Genomic DNA, 26,656 nt, shown 5'->3' on the forward strand with positions numbered 1-26,656 from the left:
TTTAGAAACTCTTATTATCTGTCTTTATATTTCTAGCTAGCTTTCTCTCACACTCTTAATTTTTCCCTCCTAATTAATCTTTTTGTCACTCTTTGCTGTTCTTTATATTCTGTCCAATCTTCTGACCTGCCACCCGCGTTTACGTAATTATGTGCTTTTTCATTAGTTTGATACTGTCTTTAACTTTTTTAGTTAACCATGGATGTGGGTCCTCTCCTTGGAATTTTTCTTCCTTGTTGGAGCATATTTATTCCCTGTGTTCTAAAATATCCATTTAAATATCTGCTACTGCATTTCTATCGACCTACCCCTTAACCTCATTTGCCAGTTCACTTTAGCTAGCTGCTTTTATTCCCACATAATTGCCCTTATTTAAGTTTAAAATACCAGTCTTAGATCCACTCTTCTTTCCCTCAAACTCAATGTAAAATTCAATCACATTATGACCGCTGCTACCCACAGGTGCTTTACTCTGAGGTTATCAATTAATCCTATCTCGTTGCACAATACCAGGTCTATTGGCTCCAGAACGTGCTATTCTAAGAAACTATCCCAAAATATTCTATGGACTCCTCATCTAGGCTATCTTTGCCCACCTGATTTTTCCAGTCTACATGTAGATTAAAATCCCCTATGATTATCACTGTACCTTTCTGACAAGCTCCCATTATCTCTTCCTATATACTCTGTCCTAACATGTAGTTAATTAGGGGGCCTGTATACTCTCACAAGTAACTTCTTGCCTTTATCATTTCTCATCTCAACCCAGGGAGGTCAATTACCAGGGGGCACAGATGTAAGGTGGAAGGATTAGAGGGAACATGAGGACAAGCTTCTTCACCCAGAGGGTGATGGGTGCTTGGAATTCACTGCCTGGTTTGGTGGTGGAGGCAGAAACCCTCAACTCATTTAAAATGTACCTGGATCTGCACCTAAAATGTTGTAACCTGCAAGGTAGCCTTGTCTTTGTTATCTAGTCAATTTTGTGTGTATGTACGTGCATTAAATACTCATTGGAGCTCATTTAGCAGTGAATTGGTTAACATAATGTATAAAACCAAGCTGCATGCTTTGCAGCTGTAGCTAAAACGTACTGATGCAGCAAAAATCTTTTCTCCCCAAAAGCTCGATTTTCATCCAATGACCGTGTACTTGATATCACACTAACTGCTTTGTATATTCAATAACCAGGTGCTGGAAGGTGGGATTAAAATGGGCAGCTAACGTTTTAAATTTTTCTTCTGTTCGGCCGGTACAAACACGATGGGTTGAATGGCCTCTTTCTGTGCTGTAACCTTTCTATGGTTCTAACCCACACCACTTCTACATCCTGGTTTCCTGAACTTAGGTCACCCCTCTCTAATGTGCTAATACTATCATCAATTAGCAGAGCCACCCCTCCATCTTTACCTAGCTTCCTGTCCTTCCTAAAAGTCATGTACCCATCAATATTCAGATCCCAATCTATGCCATCCTGTAGCCATGTCTCTGTAGTGGCTATCAGATTGTACTTATTTCCTTATATTTGTCCTATTAGTTCATTTATTTTGTTTCGAATGCTACACGCATTTAGATTTAGAGCCTTTAATTTTGTCCTTTTATTATTTTTGTAACCTCTAGTCTTGACTGCTGTTTTACTCTTGGATTTGTATTCGCTATTCCTTCCTGTCATGTTCTGTTTATCATTTCCAAATTAATACCTTTCTTGTCTATGCTCTTGATGAATAAGATGAACTTGGAAATGTTTATAATTGTGATTGTTCCATATAATATATTAAGCTAAGAGGTGTCTGCTGACAGCATTTTGGCAGCGATCAATGACTGATCTCTGGAAAAGATTTTGTTTCTCCCTGTGTAGAGGTAATGAATGGTGCAGAGAGCTAGAAGTTATTATAAAGAACATATCTTTTTATTTCTGTTGGACTGTGGATTAAAATTACAATGGCTGTAGTTTGAAGGACATGTCAACTGGAACAATGTGAGGGATATATACAATATTGCTGTTATGGAACAGTGTATGCCACGAAAGACAGGATGGTGCTGAGGAGGAGTGTGGTCCAATGGTGAACTGTCTGGTGACAACATTTTAATTGGCTCCTGACCAGGTGACCAGGGTTTGTGTGAGAGCAGTGCAGCAGAATAGCTCCTAGCCTGAAAGGAAAAAGAACTAAAATCTCTCTCTGCTGTGTGTGTAAGATTCCAGTAATTCTACAATAATAGCTAGCTGGCTTTTTCTCCTCATACCTCTATAACTTGCTCTCTCTCTCTGAAAACCCCTGTCAAGAGGAAAAGGGAAATTTACCATTAGAGACATTGAAAGGCAACCAGTGGACTAAAAACTGAAAGTGCTGGAAGACCACCTCATGTCATCAACAAAGAACTGGAAGGAATTTGGAAGACATTGATCATAATCAACCCATCGAATCTTATACTCCGGAATTGGTGCTATTGAACTGTTTTATCCCACCCGTAAAACCCATATTTTTGTATGTCTAATGTGTCTCGTATGTGTGTGTATAGGGATTTATGAAGAGGTAGAGTTTAGGTTATAGAGTTGGAAACTAGCAGTTCATATTTCTTTCTTTTGTCACTGGCTAAAGACAATTTGTTCAATAAACAGTTATTTACTTATTAAGTTTACAAACTTGGTGCTTGTATTCTGTTAACCTAAATTAAACAGTTAGGTGGATTGATCAAACTTTTCACACTTGTTGTGGCTTGGGGAGCAGTGGGGCTTGATATTGTAGCGCACTATCCCAGTGAGCCCGTGACATTAATGTTTTATGAATTCACTAAGTTATTTAAGGGCTTTTTTCCTTTCAAACATTGTGTCCATCAGCATATGGGTTGAACTTTAGCAGACTCCTCGGAGTTGTAATTTAGGGCGGTCATCCCACTCGAAGAGCTTATGGAAAGTAGTAAACTGTCATTAACTGCTTGATATCTGGTCTGCGAAGTACTGTTTTTGACTTGCCTGTTATTTGGGCATTGAACATCTTGGATCAAGAAGTCTTTAATGGTGGCATAGACAAATCTGAGATAATGAGATCATTTTCTATTTGTACTAATTTGTTGCATGGACAGACATTCTCACCTGTTTTTATTGCTTGAGCAATCACCCTTTATTCAAAATAATTCCAACATTCTGCGTCATTTTGCGTTTCCCACATTGAAAGTCCGAGTAACCTCCCTATGACATTGTGTGGGGCGAGTGCTTGTGCGTTGTATGTAGTGAAGGACAAAAAAAAAATCAGGAATTTATACAGACAAGAGAACGAAAGGACAGGCAAGGGAAAAGGGGATTATAAGTAATGTGAGCACACATGTGCATAAGGTGTATGTGTGTCTGAGTCTGACTGGGGAGCGAGGCCAGGGGAAGAAATCAAGTTGCAGGTAAGAGAGCAAGTGAATCCTAGGGCACCGAGACAAAACTTGAGCTCTGAAAAGGAAACCTGATGAATGTGGAATATCATTGAGGCGATTTTAGGAATACCTCGTTTTAGGGGGGAAATTGTAACATTTTCGTGGGCTTGATCATCCAATAAATGATCATATTTAGCTGGGCCAGAAATTAAAATGTCGACACAGATCATTTTGGAGGATTAAAAAGCTGCCATGTGATTGAAATTGATGCTCTCCAATTCACGTTATGAGCATGCTTAAGCTGCTTATTTGAACCCAAGAAAAGTGCGATGTTTGAGTTTTGTCTCTCAAGAGACAGTTAATTTGCCACCATTTAAGCTTAATGTGTGGTGTGTTATTTGTGAAATTTAATTACGTTGACGTGTGTGACAAGATCAGGTAGAACTGTGATTCTCTGTTGCTGAATAGCTTTGAGGTTGTGTAGCCTCATGCATGTTGCATTAGCAGTTGCCAAATTAGCATTGGGTAGTTACGTTTTTGTGGAGCATCTGACGTTGGGGAAGATTTGTTAGGGACGTTTTTGCTTTCAATGCCCAATATTTTCACAAATTCAATTTGTTCATTTCAACTTTTAACTAAGTCAATTTAAAATTCATTTGTGGTTGGTGGTTAAAATATAAATAATTAACCCCCTGAGGTGTACTTTTAATTCAATAGCCATCAGGGCCAAGAATGGTGTTGAGTTTCTGATGTCTGCTAAAGATATTACAGCTACATTTTGGTTAGTAATTGGTTTATTATGCAACCTATTAAATACTGTTTATTATTATTATTATTATAATAATTATTATTATTAAATAAGTAAGTATCTGGCCTCCTGTACCCCAGAGAAGCTGGATGTACATGAGGGAGAGAGGAATAGAGGTTATACTGATGGGTCTGATGAAGCAGGGTGGGAGGACACTTGTGTAGAGCACACATTCGATGGGCCATGCTTTGCTGTAACAGGGCGTCGAATGGTGTCTGCCGTTAGTTAGACTTGCTGTTGCACATTTCAGCTCAAAATATTTTTGTTCATCAAGTTGCTGAAGTGCAAGCCACTAATGGAGCAGAAAACAAAACAGGGCATTTGGGACTTGAGTGAATAGAGAAAGCAACTGTGTATCTCCTTAAGCAATTGGATTGAGGGATTGAGACTGAGCAGCAATTGTAAATTTGACGTGGATGAGTTGGTGCTGAATCAGATACAGGAAGAAAAATAGAGGGAAAGAAATATTGGATAAAGAAAAAGAAAGGAAAAGTAATCCATTTTAAAATTTGACATTTTTAATATCTACAATAATTATTGCTACCTGAAGAAATGAGACTTCACACTTGTAATAATTAATTCTCAGTGCCAGAGAGGTTGTCTGGCATTATTTAACAATTAGCATATTGTTAAAAGGGTACTTGTATGATGGGACTTAACTCTTAGTGCCAAGTTTGCTTTGCATCTACTGCACAAATGCAGCAACTACATGGCATTTAACGTTTCTGAACGGTGAGGCAGGCAGCGACAAGCCACATTTGCAAAGATATCCTTGCTTGAAGCTGCTGTACCATATAAATGATGGCGAGTGCCATTAGCATTGCCATTCCTTTGACAGCAAAATCTGACCCAATGTAATTCTATTGTTATCCAGATCAGTACAGAATTTCAGGTGACTTTTTGCTTGTGAAACCTACTTTTTGGCACAGGTCCTATTATGTAATTAGATCAAGAGGGAGTTCAGATAAGTGCCATCCTGCTCTACAGTGCTCCATCAGTCAGTAACACTGTGTAGTGGTGTTTATAACATCAGTCTGCACTGATGAAGTTTATACCCTGTTTGAGCTAATATGAACTTCGTAATGTAATGCTAATACTGTAGAAACTAGAGGAAGGAAAAGCCCAGCAGGCCAAAATCATTTTTTCAGTTTCAGGCTCCTTGTCAGTATCCAAATCGTGGAACTGCCGAAATGTTCAGCACAGGAGGCCTTTTTTGGGTTTATGGTGTCTCTGCTCATTCTTTGTTAGAGTAATTCAAGATTAGTATCATTGTCTAATGTCTCCTCATGATTCTGTACCTTCGCTTACTTCAAATATTTAATCATGTTTTTTTGAAAGACACAGTGGCTTCTGCCTGAACCACATACTTCAGCAAAGCAATTCATACTCCCATAACACGAGGAACCGACAGCCCAGACTTAGGCAGGGAGGAGGGCAATGCACAAAGATGTGGGGGTGGGGGGCTGCACTGATTATTGTGTATGTATGTATGTGTTTTAGTTAAAATGGAGTTGCATTGGGGTTAGTGAAAGTGAAAATGGAAAAGTAGCCTCCATAAAACAAAAAGTAGTCTTCAACAAAATTTAGCTAGGCAGTTGTTTTCCTCAAAAAGAGTTTTGCAAAAAAAGAAATTATGACCCCTGCATCTGTCATGTGCAGGAATGAGCAATAAACACATTTTAGTTTATTTTAGCTACTGAGTTTTGTTCTCACTCAGTGAAAGCTATCCAGTCCATTTTGAAGCCTGTTGATGTAATCAATGATATGAAAGGCAGCCTGGTAGATACTTCCCAAAATAAAGTAACATACTTGAGCCAAGCCATTCAACTCAAATACAAACATCATTTTGGGTTTGTTCAAATATGTGTTTAGCAATTTTTTAACTTAATAGTTATTTAATTTGATAGCTTGACCATTGTAACAATTGAATCCAAGTAAGCTGGAAGATAATTTCTGAGCTAAGATTTTTTAAAAAACTCGTACCATAACTGAATTCATGAAGCAAAACCAGGTTAAACCTTAGACAAAAAGTCATACTAGCTATCTTTTTTTAGTTATGAGTTGCGCCTGCTGTTATAATTTTAATGTATTTCTTAACTCCTTACAGAGCAAACTATTCAGTGTTCCACAGATATAAATGGTGATCAAGAGCTGGATAAATTGAAGATGGTAACCAAATGCTACACCACCATAGAAGCTTCCTCAAACTCGACTGATGTCGACAAGATGACCAATGGAGAAACTGCTTCCTACTGGCAGTCAGATGGGAGTTCGTGCTCACACTGGATCAGGTGAGCAGTCCAGTGATAACACAAATTTACCTGCTTATAGAAAAGGAAAATTAGCTCCCAGGCTAAATCGAGTTCAATTCACAAAGATTGAAGCTATTTAATCAATTGTACCATTTTTCAGGGGAATGTACAAATAGAATTATACAATCTTGTCAAATATGTAAAACATTTATGTAAAAACAAGTTGATCTATAGCTCTATTTCAAGTTTTATTATTCTTTCATGGGATGTGGGCATTGCTGGCAAGGCCAGCATTTGTTGCCCATCCCTAATTGTCCTTGAATGGAGTGGCTTGCTGGGCCATTTCAGAGAGCAGTTAAGAGTCAATCACATTGCTGTGGGCCTGGAGTCACATGTAGGCCAGACCAGGTAAGGATGGCAGATTTCCTTCCCTAAAGGGTAGTAGTGAACCAGATGGGTTTTTACAGCAATCGATAGTTTCATGGTCACCATTACTGAGACTAGTTTTCAATTCTAGATTTAGTTAATTGAATTTAAATTTCAGCAGCTGCCGTGGTGGGATTTGAACCCATGTCCCCAGAGAATTAATGTGGGTCTCTGAATTACTAGTCCAGTGACACTGCCACCGTCTTCCCCCCAAAGTTAAAACATGACTTCTGGATAAAGAGACTTGAGTACAAATTGTTAAAAGAGAGCACTGAGTGCACTGAGTTTTTAAAAAAAAAAATCATTCACAGGTCATGGACATCACTGGTAAAGCCAACATTAATTTCCCATCCCTAATTGTCCTTGTGAACTTGCTGGTGAGTCACCTTGGATACAACTGAGTGGCTAGCTAGGCTATTTCAGAAGGCAGCTAAGAATCAACCACATTGCTGAGGATCTGGAATCACTTGGCAAAACCATGCAGATGGTCCATCTCTAAAGGACATTAGTGAACTAAATGGGCTTTTATAATAATTTGGTACTTTTATAGTCACTATTATTGATACTGGCTTTCTAGGTCCAGATTTACTCAACAACCTTGTATTTGAATTAAAATTCTCTATCTGCCATGAAGTAGGAACAGAAGTAGATCATTTGGCCCATCGAACCTGCTCCACCATTCAGTAAGATCATAGCTGATCTTCTACCTCAACTCCACTTTCTGCCCACTCCCTATAGAAACATAGATACTAGGAGCAGGAGTAGGCCATTCAGCCCTTCGAGCCTGCTCCGCCATTCATCATGATCATGGCTGATCATCCAACTCAATAGCCTGCTCCCGCTTTCTCCCCATACCCTTTGATCCCTTTCGCCCCAAGAGCTATATCTAACTCCTTGAAAACATACAATGTTTTGGTCTCAACTACTTTCCGTGGTAACGAATTCCACAGGCTCACCACTCTCTGGGTGAAGAAATTTCTCCTCATCTCAGTCCTAAATTGTCTACCCCAGATCCTCAGACTGTGACCCCTGGTTCTGGACTCCCCCACCATTGGGAACATCCTTCCTGCATCTACCCTGTCTAGTCCTGTTTGAATTTTATAGGTTTCTATGAGATCGCCCCCTCATTCTTCTGAACTCCAGTGAAGATAATCTGAATCGACTCAATCTCTCCTCATATGTCAGTCCCGCCATCCCAGGAATCAGTCTGGTAAACCTTCGCTGCACTCCCTCTATAGCAAGAACATCCTTCTTCAGATAAGGAGACCAAAACTGCACACAATATTCCAGGTGTGGTCTCATCAAGGCCCTGTACAATTGCAGCAAGACATCCCTGATCCTGTACTCGAATCCTCTGGCTATGAAAGCCAACATACCATTTGTCTTCTTTACCGCCTGCTGCACCTGCATGCTTACCTTCAGTGACTGGTGTACAAGGACACCCAGGTCTCGTTGCACATTCCCCTCTCTCAATTTATAGCCATTCAGATTATCTGCCTTCCTGTTTTTGCTACCAAACTGGATAACCTCACATTTATTCACATTATACTGCATCTGCCATGCATTTGCCCACTCACTCAGCTTGTCCAAATCACACTGAAGCATCTCCGCACCCTCCTCACAGCTCACCCTCCCAACCAGCTTTGTCTCATCTGCAAATTTGGAGATATATTTAATTCCCTCATCTAAATCATTAATATGTTGTGAATAACTGGAGTCCCAGCACCGATCCCTGCAGTGGTACCCCACTAGTCACTGCCTGCTATTTGGAAAAAGACCCGGTTATTCCTACTTTGTTTCCTGTCTGCCGACCAGTTTTCTATCCATCTCAATACACTACCTCCAGTCCCATGCGCTTTAATGTTACACGCCAATCTCTTATGTGGGACTTTGTCGAAAGCCTTCTGAAAGTCCAAATAAACCACCTCCATTGGCTCCCCATCATCAATTCTGCTAGTTACATCCTCGAAAAATTCCAGTAGATTTGTCAAGCATGATTTCCCTTTTATAAATCCATGCTGACTCTGTCGGATTCTGCCACTGTTTTCCACGTGCTCAGCTATTAAATCTTTTATAATGGACTCTAGAATTTTCCCCCCTACTGACTTTAGGCTGACTGGTCTATAATTCCCTGCTTTCTCTCTGCCTCCCTTTTTAAATAGTGGGGTTACATTAGCTACCTCCAATCTGTAGGAACTGTTCCAGAGTCTATAGAATCTCAGGAGATGACCACCAATGCATCCACTATTTCTAGGGCCACTTCCTTAAGTACTCTGGGACGTAGATTATCAGGCCACGGGGATTTATCGGCCTTCAATCCCATCAATTTCCCCAACACCATTTCCCTACTATTACCGATTTCTTTCAGTTCCTCCCTCTCACTAAACCATGTGTTCCCCAACATTTCTGGTATGTTATTAGTGTTCTTTGTGACGACAGAACCAAAGTATGTATTTAGTTGGTCAGCCAATTCTTTGTTCCCCATTATAAATTCCCCTGTTTCTGACTAAGGGACCTACATTTGTCTTCACCACTCTTTCTCTCTTCACCTACTGATAGAAACTTTTACAGTCAGTTTTTATGTTCCCTGCAAGCTTACTCTCGTACTCTATTTTCCCCTTCTTAATCAATCCCTTAGTTCTCTTTTGCTGAATTCTAAACTGCTCCCAATCCTCAGGTCTGTTGTTTTTTTCTGGCCAATTTGTATGCCTTTCCCTTGCATCTAATACTATCTCTAATTTCCCTTGTAAGCCATGGTTTGGCCACCTTTCCTGTTTTACTTTTGCGCCAGACAGGAATAAACAATTGTTGCAGTTCACCCATGCGCTCTTTGAATGTTTGACATTGCCTATCCACCGTCATCCCTTTAAGTAACATTTCCCAATCCATCATAGCCAACTCGTGCCTCATACCATTGTAGTTTCCTTTATTAAGATTCAGGACCCAAGTCTCAAAATCAACTACGTCATTCTCCATCTTGATGAAGAATTCTATCATATTATGGTTGCTCACCCCTAAGGGGCCTCACACAACTAGATTGCCAATTATTCCTTTCTCATTATACAATACCCAGTTTAGGATGGCCTGTTCTCTAGTTGGTTCCTCAACGTATTGGTCCAGAAAAACATCCCGTATACACTCCAGGAATCCCTCCTCTGTGGTATTGTTACTAATTTGATTTGCCCAATCTATATGCATATTAAAGTCACCCATAATTACAGATGTTCCTTTATTACATGTGTTTCTAATTTCCTGTTTAATGCCACTCCCAACATCACCACTACAGTTTGGGGGTCTATATACAACCCCCTATGTCCCTTGCTAACTTTGTGTTCCTTGTATGAGTACACCCAAGCTTTTTAAATATATTCTGCTTTTCTATTACTGCCAGAATTAATAAAATAACCTCACACTTCACCACATTATAATCCATCTGCCACCTTGTTGCCCACTCACTTAATCTGTCTATATCTCTTTTGCAGCCTCCTTGTGTCCTCCTCACGGCTTACATTCCCACCAAGCTTTGTATTGTCAGCAAATTTAGATACATTACTCTTGGTAACTTCATTTAAATCATTAATATAGATTGTAAATAGCTGAGGCCCTAGCACTGATCCTTGGGGCACTCCAATAGTTATAGCTTACCAACTTGGAAATACCCCACTCATCCCTATTCACTACTTGTCTGTAAGCCAACCATGGTGAGATTTGATTCGTGTCTCTGGGTCATTCTTCCAGGTCTCTGAATTACTAATCCAGTAATATAACCACAATGCTTCTTTGCCTCATGATGACATATATAAGAAAATATATAAGGAGCAGGAATAGACCATACGCCTCCTCAAGCCTGCTCCAGCATTCAGTACGATCCATGGCTGATCTTCTGTCTCAACTCCACATTACTGTCTGTGCTCCACAATGCTTGATTTCCAGAGAGACTAGGAATTTGCCAATCTCAGACTTAAGTATACCCAACGATGAAGTGTCTACACCCTCTGGAGTAAGAATTCCAAAGGTTCACAACCCCTTGAGTGAAGAACTTTTCCCTCATCTCAGTCCTGAATTATCGACCCCTCATCCTGAGACTGTGCCCCCCACCAACCCCCACCCACCCACCGCGTTTAGAATTTAGAAAACAACCTCAGTGTCTACCTTGTCAAATTCCTTTGGGATCTTGTATGTTTCAATGAGATCACCTCTCAGTCTTCTAGATATTATAGACCTATTTACTCAACCTCTCATCATCCCAGGGACCAACCTAGTAGATCTTTGCTGTACCGCCTCCAATCCTTTCTTAAATATGGAACCCAAAGTTACACACAGCAGTCCAAGTATGGTATCACAGAAGTTCTGTACAACTGTAGCAAGACTTCCTTATTCTTGTACTCTAATCCCCTTGTAGTAAAGGCCAACATGGCATTTGTTGTCTTAATTACTTGCTGTACCTGCTTGCTAACTTTGTGTTCCTTGTATGAGTGTACCAAAGTGTCTCTGAACAGCAACGTTTACAAGATTCATGTAGCTTAAAAGAAAAATTCTGCTTTTCTATTCTTACTTTCAAAGTGAATAACCTCACACTTCCCCACATTATACTCCATCTGCCACCATGTTGCCCACTCGCTTATCCTGTTTATATCTCTTTGCAGCCTCTTTGTGTCCTCCCCACAGCTTACATTCCGCCTAGCTTTGTATCGTCAGCAAACTTAGATACATTACTCTCGGCCTCCTCATCTAAATCATTAATAAAGCTTGTAAATAGTTGAAGCCGCAGCACTGATTCTTGCAGCCCTCCGCCAACGGGCATTTTATCCGTACTCTCTGCTTCATCTATTAATCAATCCTCTATCCTTGATAATATAACACCCACAGCTCCAGGAACCCTTGTCTTTCGAATTAGTCTTTTGTGTGGCACCTTATCAAATTCTTTTTGAAAACCCAAGTATATCATGGCCAGAATGTTATGCTCTACACCACCTCCTCCACAGGCCGTTTTTAGGCAGGGTTGGGGAATGTGAAATTGTAGGGATAGGATCCCTCCGGGTTCCCACCTACCCCAACCTCGTAGCGATTTTACGCTGGGGCGGGCAAGGCCTCGGACAGGAAGCCTGCTCTTGGGCCAATTTTTAGGCTGGCAGGCGGATTGAAGCTCCGCGGGGGAAACTGAAAATAAAGAAAGTTCGATCTTGGGTGGGCAGGAAGGGCAGAGAGTGTGGGGGGGGGCGTGCCTCCATCAGAAGCCCCCTTCTGAGTGGGGTTGCCCTCCTCTTAAAGCCCGGTCACCTCCCTCCCCCTGGCCTATCCCCTGAGGCTCCAGGCACCCCCCTCGCAGCACTCCAGGTCTTTCATACTCTCCCCGCCCTGGGACCCCTGACACTTACCTGGGTCTCCAATCAGATTGGCTGGCAGCTCTCCAAGGCAGGACTTCCTCCTGATTGAGGGGCAGAAGCCCCGCCTACTGCCAATCAATGCTTATTTGAGTGTAAAATGGCTGCGGAGCAGTCTGAGTTGGCCAGGATGTCCCCCTGCTGACTCTTCAGATGGCAGGGGCCAAGCCCCCTTCATCTTAAAAACTCAGGCCCATACCTATTGTTTCCCCTTTATCTAGCCCACTAGTTATCTCCTCAGAAATCTCCAGTAATTGTCAAACAAGATTTTCCTTTCATGAAACCCTGTTGACTCTGTCTGATCATACTATGATTTTCCAAGAGCATTATTAAGACTTCCTTAATCGTTTCTGATATTTTCCCGATATCAGGCAAACTAGCGTTACTCTCTCCCTTCTTTCTTGAGTAGTGGTTTTACATTTTCTAATTTCCAATCCACTGAGACTGTTCTAGAATCTAAAGAATTTTGGAAAATCATAACCAGTGCATCCACTATCTCTGCAGTTACTCTTTTAGAATCCTAGGATTTAGGCCATCAGGTCCTGGAGATTTGTCAGCTTTTAGCCCCTGAAGTTTCTCCAATTTTTTTTTCTGATATTAATTACCTTAAGTTACTTATATCAGCCCGTAGTTATCCACTTTCCGATATGTAACTTGTGTCTTCTACTGTGAAGACAGACACAAAATATTTGTCTCCTGTTGTACTTCACCTAACCCATTAGCATTACCTCTATTCCTCTCCCCCTCATATACATTTAGCTCCCCCAGGGGTACTTGGGTCCAGATTCTATTACATTGAATAGGTTGCATAGTTTCCTTATGACTTTTAGAACTGCAAAAGAGTAAATAATAAAACTGATTACTGACCAAAATATTGTTGTAATACCTTTAGCAGACATCAGAAACTCATCACTATTCTTGGCCCTGATGACTTTGACATTTGGACCTGAATGTACATCCTGATCAGTTAAGTCCAAGATCTAAACAATCCAACCAAGGATAAATTTTAAGCTCACTTAGTTGAGATTGGAATGAACAAAATGAATGTCAGTGGAAATGTTAGGCAAGGAAAGCAAAACCTTTCCTAATGACCCTTAGCTGCTCCACAAATGCTAATTTGCAAAGTGCTATTGCAACATGCAAGTCTAGACATTGTGTAACAAAGCTGTTCAGCCACAGAGTCACAGCTCTGCCTGATTCTGTCACACTTATCTACATAATGAAGTTTCACATATAACAAGCTGCACATTAAATTTGTACCATTGTAAATTAACAATGTCTCTAGAGAGAGAAAAACATCAACCATCACACTTTCCTTGGGATCAAATAAGCAGTTTAAGCAAATTGATTTGCTGCAGTGTGGATTAAAGATTCCACAAACTGATGAATTTGAGGGCTGCAATTTCAATCCCATTGTGGCATTTCAACTTCCAAAGTGATTCGTGCTGCCATTTTGACTTCTGCCGCAGCTGAATATGACTATTTAATGGATGGTCACACCCATGAAAATGTTACAATTTTTCCTATAACCATTCCTAACTTCAATGTCATTCAATGTTTCTTTTGCAGAGTCCAAACTTTTCTCGTTAGCCTGAGATTCACTTTGCTTCCTTACTTGATTTTTTTCCCTTGGCCTCACTCCCCATGTCATTGATTTACAGTCAGACTCAATCACACATATGCCTTTGGCACATGTGTGTCCACATTATTTTATTATTTTTAGTCCTTTTTTTCTCTTTGCTTGTTCTTTTGTTCCCTAATCTGTAGGTAATTTCTGTGTTGTTTTGCTCATCGCCACCTTCAGCACATAGGCACTTGTACGGAAGGTCACTGTGCTGTATAATTCTGTGTAACTCTGTTATATCTGGAATGAATTCTGGATAGGGTGGTGAATACATTTTTGTGTTCCTCACTATAGGAGGGAGAAGTTATGTTTGGCAAAAGTACAACACAGATTTACCATAATGATACCAAGGGAGCAGAATTATAACGAAAGGCAAGAGCAGCTTGGGTTGTATTTGATTAAATTGAGAAGATTGAGGGGCTACTTGATAGATGGATAGATAAGATAAACGTTGACTTTTTCAATTGGTAAATACATTGATGTCAAGAGGCCATGCCATCATGTGGAGCTCTAAGTTAAAAAGGGAGAGATTGGTAAGATCTTTTTCTTGCAAATTATTTTTGGAATATGGAACACCTTCCCATAATGCATTTTGAAACACCCCTTTTAATTAAGATTGAAGAAGAATATAAAAATGTTGAGGAGAAAACAAGAAAATGGGATTCATTTGGGAAGGCAATTGCAAATGTGCAAGATCAGTCCCTGAGAACGGTCTGCTTTAGTGTAGGTTGGAAGGGTCCAGTGGCCTCCTGTTTAGCTGTAACTTGTTTTTGTTGTACTGTTGTACTCTTAAGGCTATTTTATCATCTTTATTGCATCATTCATCAGAGAAGGTTGGTAGAGTGTTGGGCTGTTGAATTCTATAACCTTGAACTTTGAAGGATCCACACCTGAAATGTTAACTTGCCTGTTCCCTCCACAGATATTGACTGACCTGAATGTTTCAACATTGCTAATTTTGTTTGAGATCCAGTTTCTGCATTTTGTTTTGTTTTTTATTAACCCATTGTCAAAAGATATTCGGAAGTGGTCCATGTTGATTCCTTTTTGTTTCTCTTGCTCGCTCACTCCTCCCTGCTCGTAGAAAAATATGACTTACTGAGATCGGGAGCATCTGGGCAAATTGTCAAATTCTGGACTGACGAGAGAGGTGCAGGAAGAAGAAATAAAATGCTATCCTGCTACTGTGTGGTGTACATGCTTTGTTCACCAGTGTGCACTGTCTTGTACGTTTATTTTTGTCTCCTTTTTTAAAAACAAAATGGATAAGGAAGAATTAATTTGCTCTTTATTTTGTAGGTTGCGGTTAAAGCCTGATGTTGTACTGAAGCACCTATCAATAGCAGTGTCAGCTAGTGATCAAAGTTACATGCCACAGCAGGTGACCGTATCCTTGGGGAGGAACCCCAGCAACCTACAGGAAATCCGTGATGTCCGTATTCCCAGTAACATGACTGGATATGTCACTCTACTGGAAAATGCAAACATCAACCACCCAAGTAATTGTAGAGTTTTTGCTGTAGTTCAGATTAGGATATAAACTAAATGTCAGTTTAATCTTGCCTCACATTAAACAAAACAAATGGCTTGTAGCATTGGTCTAGATCGGATTTCTCTCATTGGTGTGGAATCTGAAGATGATTTAACGTGATTGGTGATGAAAACTACATGATTAAATTCTACATCATGTTTAGCTCATGCACGGAAATATATAGTGCAATTGTTTTTTTACAATACAGTTCCTTCGTTCTATTTTGACAAAGTTGCTCCAAGTACAACTGTTGAGGCAGGAAGAAGAGAAGTAGCTACCTTGGAATTGATTATGATGTCTGGGCATTGACAGTTGAAACAAAATGTATGTTATTTAGTTACTGTACCATCCATCATTTCTGGTCTATTAATATATGTAGACTTGTAAAATAGATGTGTTCTATACTGGAACTTGAGAAATCCTGTGTTGTCATTTCAAAAGGGAATTGGATGGATACTTGAGGGAAAAAAACACATGGCTATGAGGAAAGAGCAGGGAGTAGGACCAATTGAATAGTTCTTCCAATTTGCTAGCACAAACACAATTATAGAATGGCCACCTGTGCTGTGCAGTTCTATGATGCCTTTAGCATGACTATGCAACATACAAGATTAAGATCTTTTCTGTGTTGTTTTTAAATGGATTGAAACCTCAACATGTTCAGCTTTATACATTTTGCATGTGAGTAAAATTATTGCATAAGGCATGCACTTCCCGTGTACTGCCTTTCTAATGGACGAATGCACATTAACATGTCCAAAGCTGACATTTTAAAATGCCAACCTTCCACGAGGATGGCTTGTTGATCATCTAACGAAGTTTATTTATTCTTTCATGGGATGCGGGCATTGCTGGCAAAGCCAGCATTTGTTGCCCATCTCTAATTGCCCTTGCACTAAGTGGCTTCCGAGGCCATGACAGGGTGCAGTCAAGAGGCAACCATATTGCTGTGGGTCTGGTGTCTCATATAGGCTCAGACCAGGTAAGGGTGGCTACAAGAGCAGGTCAGAGGCTGGGAATTCTGTGGAGAGAAACTCACCTCCTGACTCCCCAAAGTCTGCCCACCATCTACAAGGCAAAAGTCAGGAGTGTGATAGAATACCCTCCACTTGCCTGGATGAGTGCAGCTCCAACAACACTCAAGAAGCTCCACACCATCCAGGACAAGACAGCCTGCTGGTTGGCACCTCATCCACCACCTCCAACATCCACTCCCTTCACCACTGGCGCACAGTAGCAGCAGTGTATACCATTAACAAGATGCAGCAACTCACCAAGGCCCCTTTGACATCACCTTCCAAACCAGTGACCTCAATCACCTAGAAAAACAATGACAATGATTGCATGGGAACACCACCGCTTGCAAGTTCCCCTCCAAGCCATATACCATCCTGACTTGGAACTATATCGCCGTTCCTTCACTGTCACTGGGTCAAAATTCTGGAACTCCCTAACAGCACTGTGGATGTACCTACACCACATGGACTGCAGTGGTTCAAAAAAGTGGTTCACCACCACCTTCTCAAGGGCAATTAGGGATGGTCAATAAAAATGCTGGCCCAACCAGCGATTCCCACATCCCGTGAAGAGAATGATAGTTTAATGGTTACCATTACATTCAGTTCCAGATATATTAATTTGAATTTAAATTCCACCAGCTGCTGTGGTGGGATTTGAACCCATGTCCTCGGAGCATTAGCCTGGGCCTCTAGATCTCAAGTCCATTGACGTTACCAATATGCCATCGTCTCTCAGTATATTTTGAAAAACATTTTGACTATCATTTTTCTTTGTAACTGAATCTTCTAATGTCTAAAATTAGCCTGGGCTAGTATATCTTCAACTCAGAAGTTAAAAAGACTTATTGACCACAGATGTACATTTTGAGCATGTGCAGTTTGTAGTTTCCCGGCATGCTATCTGTTGAAAGGTGATATGTGTGTCCCCCTCACCTTGTGAAGAGCATCTTTGCTATTTTGGAAATATTTTGAAAACCACTTTGGATTGAACATACATTGTTTTATTTCAGAGACATCTATTTAAATTTGCAGTTTTTTTAACGCAGTGCTGAGACAAATTGTACCCGTGAACCGCAGCACCCATGTTGGTGGCTTCTTTGAGAGTTATAAAACTGATTTTTTTTAAGCAACTTACTTAACTTTTATTTGTTAAAAGCTCTTCTGAACGGTTTTGGAGGCCTTTAAAATATTTTTTTGGTAGCACTCAGGAACTTGGAAAGCACATTTTGAGATAACATTTATTTATGGAAACATATGCTTATTAAAGATTGAATCGTTATAGAATAGGTAAATGTGTGTTTTCTTTCCAAGCCAATATGGATCGCAGTATTAAGTGTCACATGTTATTTTGAGTGTCACATGACTTATTTAGCATACAGCAATACTTTTGTCATGAGAATTCAAACGTGTTACAATTATGAGCTCTCTACACAGGTTGGTTAGACCTTAGTCAAATTCTTAAGTAACTGCTTTCTATACCTTTTTTCACCCCTTCGTGACAATTTGCATGTTTCCTAAGTTAGATCTTTGATCATGTGTCATTCAGCACTTATTTAATTATATACTCTCCTTGAAGCTGTAACCATCTCTGTTTCTGACTCCCTTTCCTTGACTGCAAGAATCCCATTCCCTAACCTTCCAGGACACAGACAGATGCTCACTTTAAGCAAGGCTTCAAGGCCTCCCTTTTAATGAATGAAAATAAGTAGCTTTCCTGCCTGTTCCGTGTCTGCTGCTGAAGTTAATAACCCTTTCTCACCCATTACTTGTTAACTTTTCTCATTAAACTGGTGGTTAAAACCATAGAATTGCTGTATACTTTTTAAGTGGTTTAAGATGTTACAATTTAAGAATCAGATAGCAAAAGGCTAACATTACAACGTAAAGAGCAGTGTTGCATTAGTATACTTCGAGGCAGTCTGATTTACCCCTTGGCGTATCAGTCAGCAAACTTAATGCAGTAAAGGAGACATGTTCCACTTCCACAAGCTAGGGACACACCTCAGGAAATTACACACCTCAGGAAATTACACACCTCAGGAAATTGCACACATCAGGAAACTGCACACCTCCAGGAGCACACATCAGGAAATTACACACCTCCGGAAATTGCACACATCAGGAAACTACACACCTCCAGGAGCACACATCAGGAAATTACACACCTCCAGGAGCACACATTAGGAAATACTCCTCCAGCCTATGAGTTTCCGTCCATTCATTTTAAGCACTAGAAAATTTATGCTTGAGTAGAGACTAACCATGGGGAAAGTAATGGGGGTTGTACCTGACAATACATAATGGAATAGGGAGGAAATCATGGACATGAATATGATGGGTGACTGGGGTCTAGAGATCATACACACTCCCAGATTGTATACTCACATTTATTATTCCTGAATGTTTGGCAAAACATGATCATGCCAAAAGTTCACAAAGTTCATGTGCATGACAGATGACCTGAAGTCATCGCCATTAGTGTCTCTCCAGAATCCTGATCATTATAAATAATTGCATAATCAGAATGAAAACTATTTTAATGTACAAAGTTATTAAGATTTCTTCATTCGCCTATGCATTTTCATGATTAAGGACAAGTTAGGTAAAAAAAAAAGTTAACTTAGTTGTGCAAAGAAGGCACAAGAGGGTAAAGGAGACAGCAGAGTAATTTTTGGTCTTTTTCTAATAAGTTGTACAGATAAATATTAAACGGTGCCATGGTGATGGCTGCGACACGAGGATTCATGGACTTAAGACTATGGGATACCAGGTTGTGAAGAAACCTGGAGTGTCAGTATCTGATGCTTCTGCAATTTGGTACTTGACCTTACTAACAACATTGGTGACTGCTTCCATAGAAACAAACCCCGATCTGGCACAAAATGTCCTACGAATTACGCAGTAAGTAGTTCTAATACCTACATTCAAAATATTTCCAATTGAGCCAGGGCTGGAGACTCTCAATCTCACGCGATATATATTGATGCAGAGTAATTTTTTTTGTTACTCAACTGTCAGTTGGCACCAATAATACTGATTTCAGAATAATTACTTGCTCTTTTTTTTCAGAAAAGCACTGCAGCACATGCCACCCCTGTCCCTCACCGCAGGATCCACACAGCTGCCCAGCTTCATGTCTTCTAATGTTCTAGAGAAAGTGGACAGTTTCCTCATCCGGATTGCAGGGTAAATTTTGTGTTTGGATAGTCAAGGACTTGCTGTCCAAATTTGAAATGATGTTTAGACTTTTGAGTGCAGTGCCAATGACTCCCATCAGTTTTGCAAACTTCCTCCAGCTCTGCAACTCTTATGCATTCCTCCAGTTCTGATCTCTTGTTCACTCTGATTCCCTTTGTCCCATCATCGGCAGCCATGCCTTGAACTTTAAAATTCCCTCCCTAAACCTCTTTGTTTGATAAATGCTTGAGTGAAGCATCTTGGGCTGTTTTATTTTCTTAAAGGTGCTATAAAGATGCAAGTTGTGTGTATATTTGATTATTAATGCTTATATCTTAGCAATTAGCTCCAACAAGACCCTTTTTGTGACCTTCATTGTAGTAGTGGATACCCAAATGCAGCAATTTCATCCTAAATCTGCCACAACTCTCTCTCTCTCTCTCTCTCTCTCTCTCGTAGTTTTAGTAATTGTCTGTTTTTTTTTAAATAGCCTTCAGTGGACACAACATAGAAGATTTATGCAGAGACCTTATGGCAGCTGCATGATGTTTGCAATTTAAAAACCCTCAGCAATGTGTTGCTGAGTTCATAAGCCTGGTGTTCAGTTCCTGGTCTGCTAGTTTCTGGTCAGGTGGGTACAAAAATGTACCTCTGTCCCTGAATCAGAGGGGAAATTGACCATGTTCTGGTTTGCTATTCAAAAACCTACTGCTGGAAGAAGTCTGTTTCTGTCAAAAACCACATATACTTCTATAAAAGTCGAGTTTTTGAGACCAAACTTTTAGGCAAAAGGTAGGGGATTGATTTATACATAAGTAATATATTCGAGGGGTTGAAATCATTCAGTGTAGTTTCACGTCAGGGTTGACGTATCATGTGTGACATAATCAGTGCCATTTTGGAGCAGCCTCTCCTGCTCCCCAAGGCACTCTCCCATTTGCCGCTCCCTGTGCCCGACTCTCGCGCTCGCCGGCCCCCGACTCTCGCGCTCGCCGGCCCCCGACTCTCGCGCTCGCCGGCCCCCGACTCTCGCGCTCGCCGGCCCCCGACTCTCGCGCTCGCCGGCCCCCGACTCTCGCGCTCGCCGGCCCCCGACTCTCGCGCTCGCCGGCCCCCGACTCTCGCGCTCGCCGGCCCCCGACTCTCGCGCTCGCCGGCCCCCGACTCTCGCGCTCGCCGGCCCCCGACTCTCGCGCTCGCCGGCCCCCGACTCTCGCGCTCGCCGGCCCCCGACTCTCGCGCTCGCCGGCCCCCGACTCTCGCGCTCGCCGGCCCCCGACTCTCGCGCTCGCCGGCCCCCGACTCTCGCGCTCGCCGGCCCCCGACTCTCGCGCTCGCCGGCCCCCGACTCTCGCGCTCGCCGGCCCCCGACTCTCGCGCTCGCCGGCCCCCGACTCTCGCGCTCGCCGGCCCCCGACTCTCGCGCTCGCCGGCCCCCGACTCTCGCGCTCGCCGGCCCCCGACTCTCGCGCTCGCCGGCCCCCGACTCTCGCGCTCGCCGGCCCCCGACTCTCGCGCTCGCCGGCCCCCGACTCTCGCGCTCGCCGGCCCCCGACTCTCGCGCTCGCCGGCCCCCGACTCTCGCGCTCGCCGGCCCCCGACTCTCGCGCTCGCCGGCCCCCGACTCTCGCGCTCGCCGGCCCCCGACTCTCGCGCTCGCCGGCCCCCGACTCTCGCGCTCGCCGGCCCCCGACTCTCGCGCTCGCCGGCCCCCGACTCTCGCGCTCGCCGGCCCCATCTCAAAAACCCTCGCTTGGGAGAGAGGTGGCAAGGGGGGTAAGTAAGTGATAGGAGCTGCGAGCACAAGAGTTGGCCAGGGGAGCGGCGAGCGGGAGAGCCGGGGAGGGGAGCGGAGATGGTAGAAGGACAAGTAAAGAAACAAACAAAGGTCCAGAGGAGGCATAAATGGAAACAGTAGCATTATTACTAACAACTGCCATCCCGCAAAATGTTATGGTTATGAGCTGAAACTATTGAGCTCTGTGTTGAGTCTGGAAAACTATAAAGTGCCTTATCGAAAGATGAGATACTGCTCTTTGATCTTCAATTGAGCCTTGTTAGAACAATGTAGGAGACCAAGGACAGAAAGATCAGAGTGGTTTGGAGGATGGAGAATTAAATAACAGTAAATGCAAGCTCAGGGGCACGAATGTGGATTAAACAAATGTTCCGTAAAGTGATGGTCCTATTTGTGTTTGGTCTCCGCAGTGAGCAGGTCGCTGAGTTGAAAGAGGTACAAGTAAATTATTGTTTCACCTGGAAGGAGTGCTTGTGGCCCAGGTGGGAAGGGCATTGGTAAAAGGACTGGTGTTATATTTCCGGTGCTTGCACAGGAAGTCGGTAAAGGGTTGGGTATTGGGGAGCAGAATGATCAGGGGGTCGCAGGGGGGAAATGGTCCTTTTGGAATGCTGAGAAGGAGGGGAAGGTGGGTTTGGCGGTGGAATCATGCTGGAGGTGGTGGAAATGGTGAATAATGATCCATTGAATGTGAAAGTTGGTGGGAGAGGATAAGGAAAACCCTATCATGGTTCTGGGAGGGAGAGTAAGGGGGAGAACAGAAGTAAGAGAAATGGGATGGGCACAGTCGAGGGCCCTGTCCACCATGGTGCAGGGAGATCCTTGGTTAAGGAAAAAGGAAGCACGAGCATGGAAGGTTAGCATTGTCAAAACAGGTGTGAAGGAAAAAGGGAACAAGTGTAGTCAAGGTGGGAGTAAGTGGGCTTATAATGAATTTTATTTGACAGCCCATCCCCAGAAATGGAGGTAGAGAATTGAGGAAGGGCAGAGTTGGAGATAAACCATTTGAAGGTGCCAGAAAGGTGGAAGTTTGAAATAAGTTGATGAAAGCTTCCCGCTCGCGAAAAGAGTAGGAAATAATACTGATACCATCAGCAGTGTCCCAAAAAAGAGGTGAGGGTGGAGATCTGAATAGGACTGGAAGAAAGAATGTTCCACATATCCAAAGAAAATAAGCTAAGAACCCTACAGGTTCCTATAGAAATGTCTTCTATTTGGAGGAAGTGAGTGAAGTCAAAAGAAAAGTTGAAGGTGAGAACAAGCTGAGACAGACTGGGAGTGTGGTGTTTGGGCAGTGGCAGCTTCAGAGTAGTGATGGAGGGCTCTCAGGTTCTTTGGAGATGTGAAGCGATTGGATGTGAGGTGATCCTCCTGACTCGCTCTGCACTTTAACATTTGTAGTTTCCTGTTCCTAGCCATCTCCTATTCTGTATGGATTTTCAATCTCTCTACCCTCAACAACCCCATCCTGTCCCATGGCAGCTTCCTTGCAAGCACAAGAAATGCACCCCCTTTTAGGCAAAGCAGTGATTTACTTGTACCCCTTGTAATTTAGTATCTAGTATTTGCTACTCTCAATGTGGTCTCTTCTACACTGGGGAAATCAAATACAAATTGGGTATTCCCTTTGCAGAACACCTCTGTTCAGTCTGCAAGTGTGACCCTGAGTTTCCAACCTCCTGTCATTATAATTCTCCACCCCACTCCCAATCTGACTCAGCCTCCTACACTCTTCTAATGAAGTTCAGTGGAAGCTTGAGGAATAACACATCTTTTGATTAGGCACTTGCAGCCTTTGGGACTCAACATTGAGTTCAACAGTTTCAGATCGTAACCACTGCTCCCATTTGCTTCCAATCTTGGGACTGATTGCCCTTCAACCCCTCCCCCCAATCATGGGGCTGATCTTCCTGTCTAATAGATGGATATCCATTTACCGAATCGAGCAGCAGAAGACATTCTGAGAATCACGACTGTTTTATTGTTAAACTATAGTTCAGTACAAATACCAGTTTCCACTCTTGCCTTCTGGGTCCTTTCCCTGTCCAGAAGCAAAAACCCCCCTACTGGGGAAAAACCCAGTCCTTAAGTACCGGTTACACTTGCCCTCAATTCCCTGAAGCTCGTCCTGGTTTATTTTTAAAGGGACCTGCATTTCTAACATTGTCACTTTAGCACTCAACACTGAGTTCAACAATTTCAGATCATAACCACTGCGCTCATTTTCTTAAGTAAGTTGCAAGGAAGAAATAAATTTACAAATGGATATGGGCAGGTTAGGTGAATGGACCAAAATTTGGCAGATGGAGTTTAACGTGGATAAGTGTAAGGTTATCAATTTTGGTCGGAAGAATAAAAAGGCGACTTATTCTTTAAATAGAGAGAAACTTCAGAATGCTTCAGTGCAGAGGGATCTGGGTGTCCTCGTGCATGAATCGCTGAAAGCTAGCATGCAGGTACAGCAGGTAATAAGAAAGGCAAATTGAATTTTGGCATTTATTGCTAAAGGAATAGAGTATAAAAATAGGGAAGTGTTGTTGCAACCGTACAAGAGATTGGTGAGACCGCACCTGGAGTACTGTGCACAGTTTTGGTCCCATTACTTGAAGAAGGGTGTAGTTGCACTGGAGGCGGTTCAGAGGAGGTTCACTAGATTGATTCCAGAGATGCGGGGCTTGTCTTATGAGGAGAGATTGAGCAGTTTAGGCCTATACTCGCTAGAGTTTAGAAGGATAAGAGGAGATCTAATTGAGGTATATAAGCTGCTAAAGGGGATAGACAAAGTAAATGTGGAGCGGATGTTTCCCCATGTGGGGCATTCTAGAACGAGAGGCCATAGTTTTAGGCTAAGGGATGGTAGATTTAAATCAGAGATGAGGAGGAATTACTTTTCTCAAAGGGTCGTGAATCTGTGGAATTCACTACCTCAGAGTGCAGTGGATGCTGGGATGCTGAATAAATTTAAGGACATAGACAGATTTTAAATTAGTAACGGGTTGAAAGGTTATGGGAAGAGGGCGGGAAATTGGAGTTGAGGCCGAAATGAGATCAGTCATGATCGTAATGAATGGCGGGGCAGGCTCAAGGAGCTGAATTGCCTACTCCTCCTAGTTCTTATATGTTATGTTCTTCGGGCAGCAATTCTCTTGTTGAAGATTCTGCTGTTGCCATTTTATACCATCTCTAGATGCATGTTTTGTTCCTTTACTTGCCCCATTACCACCATCTTGTGCCTTGCACTATCATCCTATTTGTTATTTAATCACCCCTGCCTTCCATCTTATCTCAGACTTTCCCTTCAGTCCTTTCCTCCCCATCTCTGTTCCCTGCCTCACTGCTTTTCTAAAACCGGCACATCTTTAATTTTTTTCTGCTTCTGACGCACGGCCATTGACCTGGAACGTTAACTTTGTTTCTCTTGCCGCACATGTTGTTGTGTATTTCCAGTATTTTCCCCCCTTAACTATGTTTTACTATTGGGCTCACACCCAAAAATCAAGATATCCTGACACATTCAAAAACCAGTTTAATAGGAATATGTAGCTGAGTGTTGTTTCAAGGAAGTAATGATGAGCTCGACCATTTCAAAATAAGTGGTTTCTTCTTTTCATTCATTTGACAAAATCTGGTGAAGAAAAATGAAATTGATTTAATATTTTTTGAGCTGGAGATGGATGTTAAACTTTGATTTCAGAATAACATATTTATTTGGAGCGTTCCAATTGTACACGTAAGTTAGCACTACATGACAACCTAGCCACCTCAGATAGCAGTTTGACTTTCGCTTTAGTTTATGTATTATTCGGAACCTGTCAAAGATGCATAATTTATGAGCTGTGTTTATTTTTTAAATTATTCATTCTCTGGATATGGTCAACATTGGCTGAGGCTGCATTTAATGCACTCTTCAGTCATTTGAATAGTGATTGAATAGTTGAATTCAGCTGGGTGGCTTGCTAAGTCACTTCGAAGGGAAGTTACGGCTCTCATATTAGATAAATTAGACCCCTTTTAGATGATTCTCTGATATGTTTTAGAAGAATACCTGTCTATCACTAGCACACCTGGATTTTGTTCAGTTATGTCGCATAATTTGTTGAGAGTGCATACAAAAGTATGAAATTTGACAAATGTGATGATTCAGAATATTGTATTTTTTAACTTTGTAGAAATAATTGGTTCCATTGAGCAAGTTGGAGGGTTGTATTTCATGACTGTCCTGTATAAGAAGCTGTCTGAAGCCATTCCCCAGCCTCTCCCAACCCTGCCATATTGTTTTAGATTATTGCTGAAAAGTATACCTTTGCCGTTTCAGTTGCTGTGCTAGTCCTGAAGCAGAGTTGACTCTTCTGGCATTTGCTTTGGCCAGAGGAAGCATAGCCAAAGTGATGAGATCGCTTTTGACCATCAGTGATCACTTAGATACACAGTACGAAGCATCTCCACTCCTCACTGCTATGGCATCTGTGCGACTAAACCAGCTTCAGAAATATGGTAAGTCTTACTGTTACAATCCCCATAGAGACAGATAGCTTTGAAAAGAAAGGAATCCCCAGGAACGAAACAACTAAAATCAACATTATTCAAACATTAATTAACAGGCGATGGATATTTTAATTAAAAAGGTAAAGTTTGTTTTGATTAGTTGATACAACGAAGATACGTCTCGTGTAGTTACAAGCACTTTTGCATTATTTCCAGCACGCATTTGGCACCATGGGCAATCTCTCAGTCTTTTCAACTGGGCTTTTTGTTTTGCAGGAATTCTCACTTCCCATCTTATTGCTTTGGCCTTGGCTGTTTTCCATCTGGCGTCTCCAGACATGGTTAGCACCGACAAGGCACATGTCTATGAACCCTATGCACTGGGGCCATGACTGTACTGATGCCACAGAATACCTAGAGACTCCCTTTCCCATTCCCTTTAAACAATTCAGTGGATTCTGGCAACACAGAAACAGCAGCAATCGGTATTGTCCCATCTAGAATCCCTCGCTCCTCTTGTTTTCAGGGTTTATTTTATTCTTACTTGGGATGTGGGCGTTGCTGGCTAGGCCAGCATTTTTATTGCCCATCCCTAATTGCCCTTGAGAAGGTGGTGGTGAGCCACTTCTTGAACCACTGTAGTCCATGTGTTGTGGGTACACTCACAATGCAGTTTAGGAGGGTTTTCCAGGATTTTGACCTAGGGACAGTGAAGGAATGACAATATAGTTTCAAGTCAGGACGGTATGTGACTTGGAGGGGAACTTGAAGGTGGTGGTGCTCCCATGC

The 26,656-nt window shown here is 42.1% G+C and overlaps 1 protein-coding gene across 5 annotated transcripts in view; it reads left to right on the plus strand.

Annotated features, from left to right (window-relative positions):
* The window catches only part of zzef1 (zinc finger, ZZ-type with EF hand domain 1), a 283,385-nt gene that overhangs the window by 25,844 nt on the left and 230,885 nt on the right, over positions 1-26,656 (plus strand). For all 5 annotated transcript variants that reach the window (XM_078548719.1, XM_078548721.1, XM_078548723.1 and 2 more), the window contains exons 4-8: positions 6,279-6,462; positions 15,157-15,356; positions 19,098-19,308; positions 19,477-19,593; positions 25,698-25,876. In XM_078548719.1, the coding sequence (XP_078404845.1) occupies positions 6,279-6,462; positions 15,157-15,356; positions 19,098-19,308; positions 19,477-19,593; positions 25,698-25,876 (891 nt within the window). The remainder of the gene's footprint in view (positions 1-6,278; positions 6,463-15,156; positions 15,357-19,097; positions 19,309-19,476; positions 19,594-25,697; positions 25,877-26,656) is intronic.

The sequence above is a fragment of the Cetorhinus maximus genome, chromosome 9 (assembly GCF_964194155.1).
Source record: "Cetorhinus maximus chromosome 9, sCetMax3.hap1.1, whole genome shotgun sequence".
In the NCBI taxonomy this organism is placed as follows: Eukaryota; Metazoa; Chordata; class Chondrichthyes; order Lamniformes; family Cetorhinidae; genus Cetorhinus; species Cetorhinus maximus.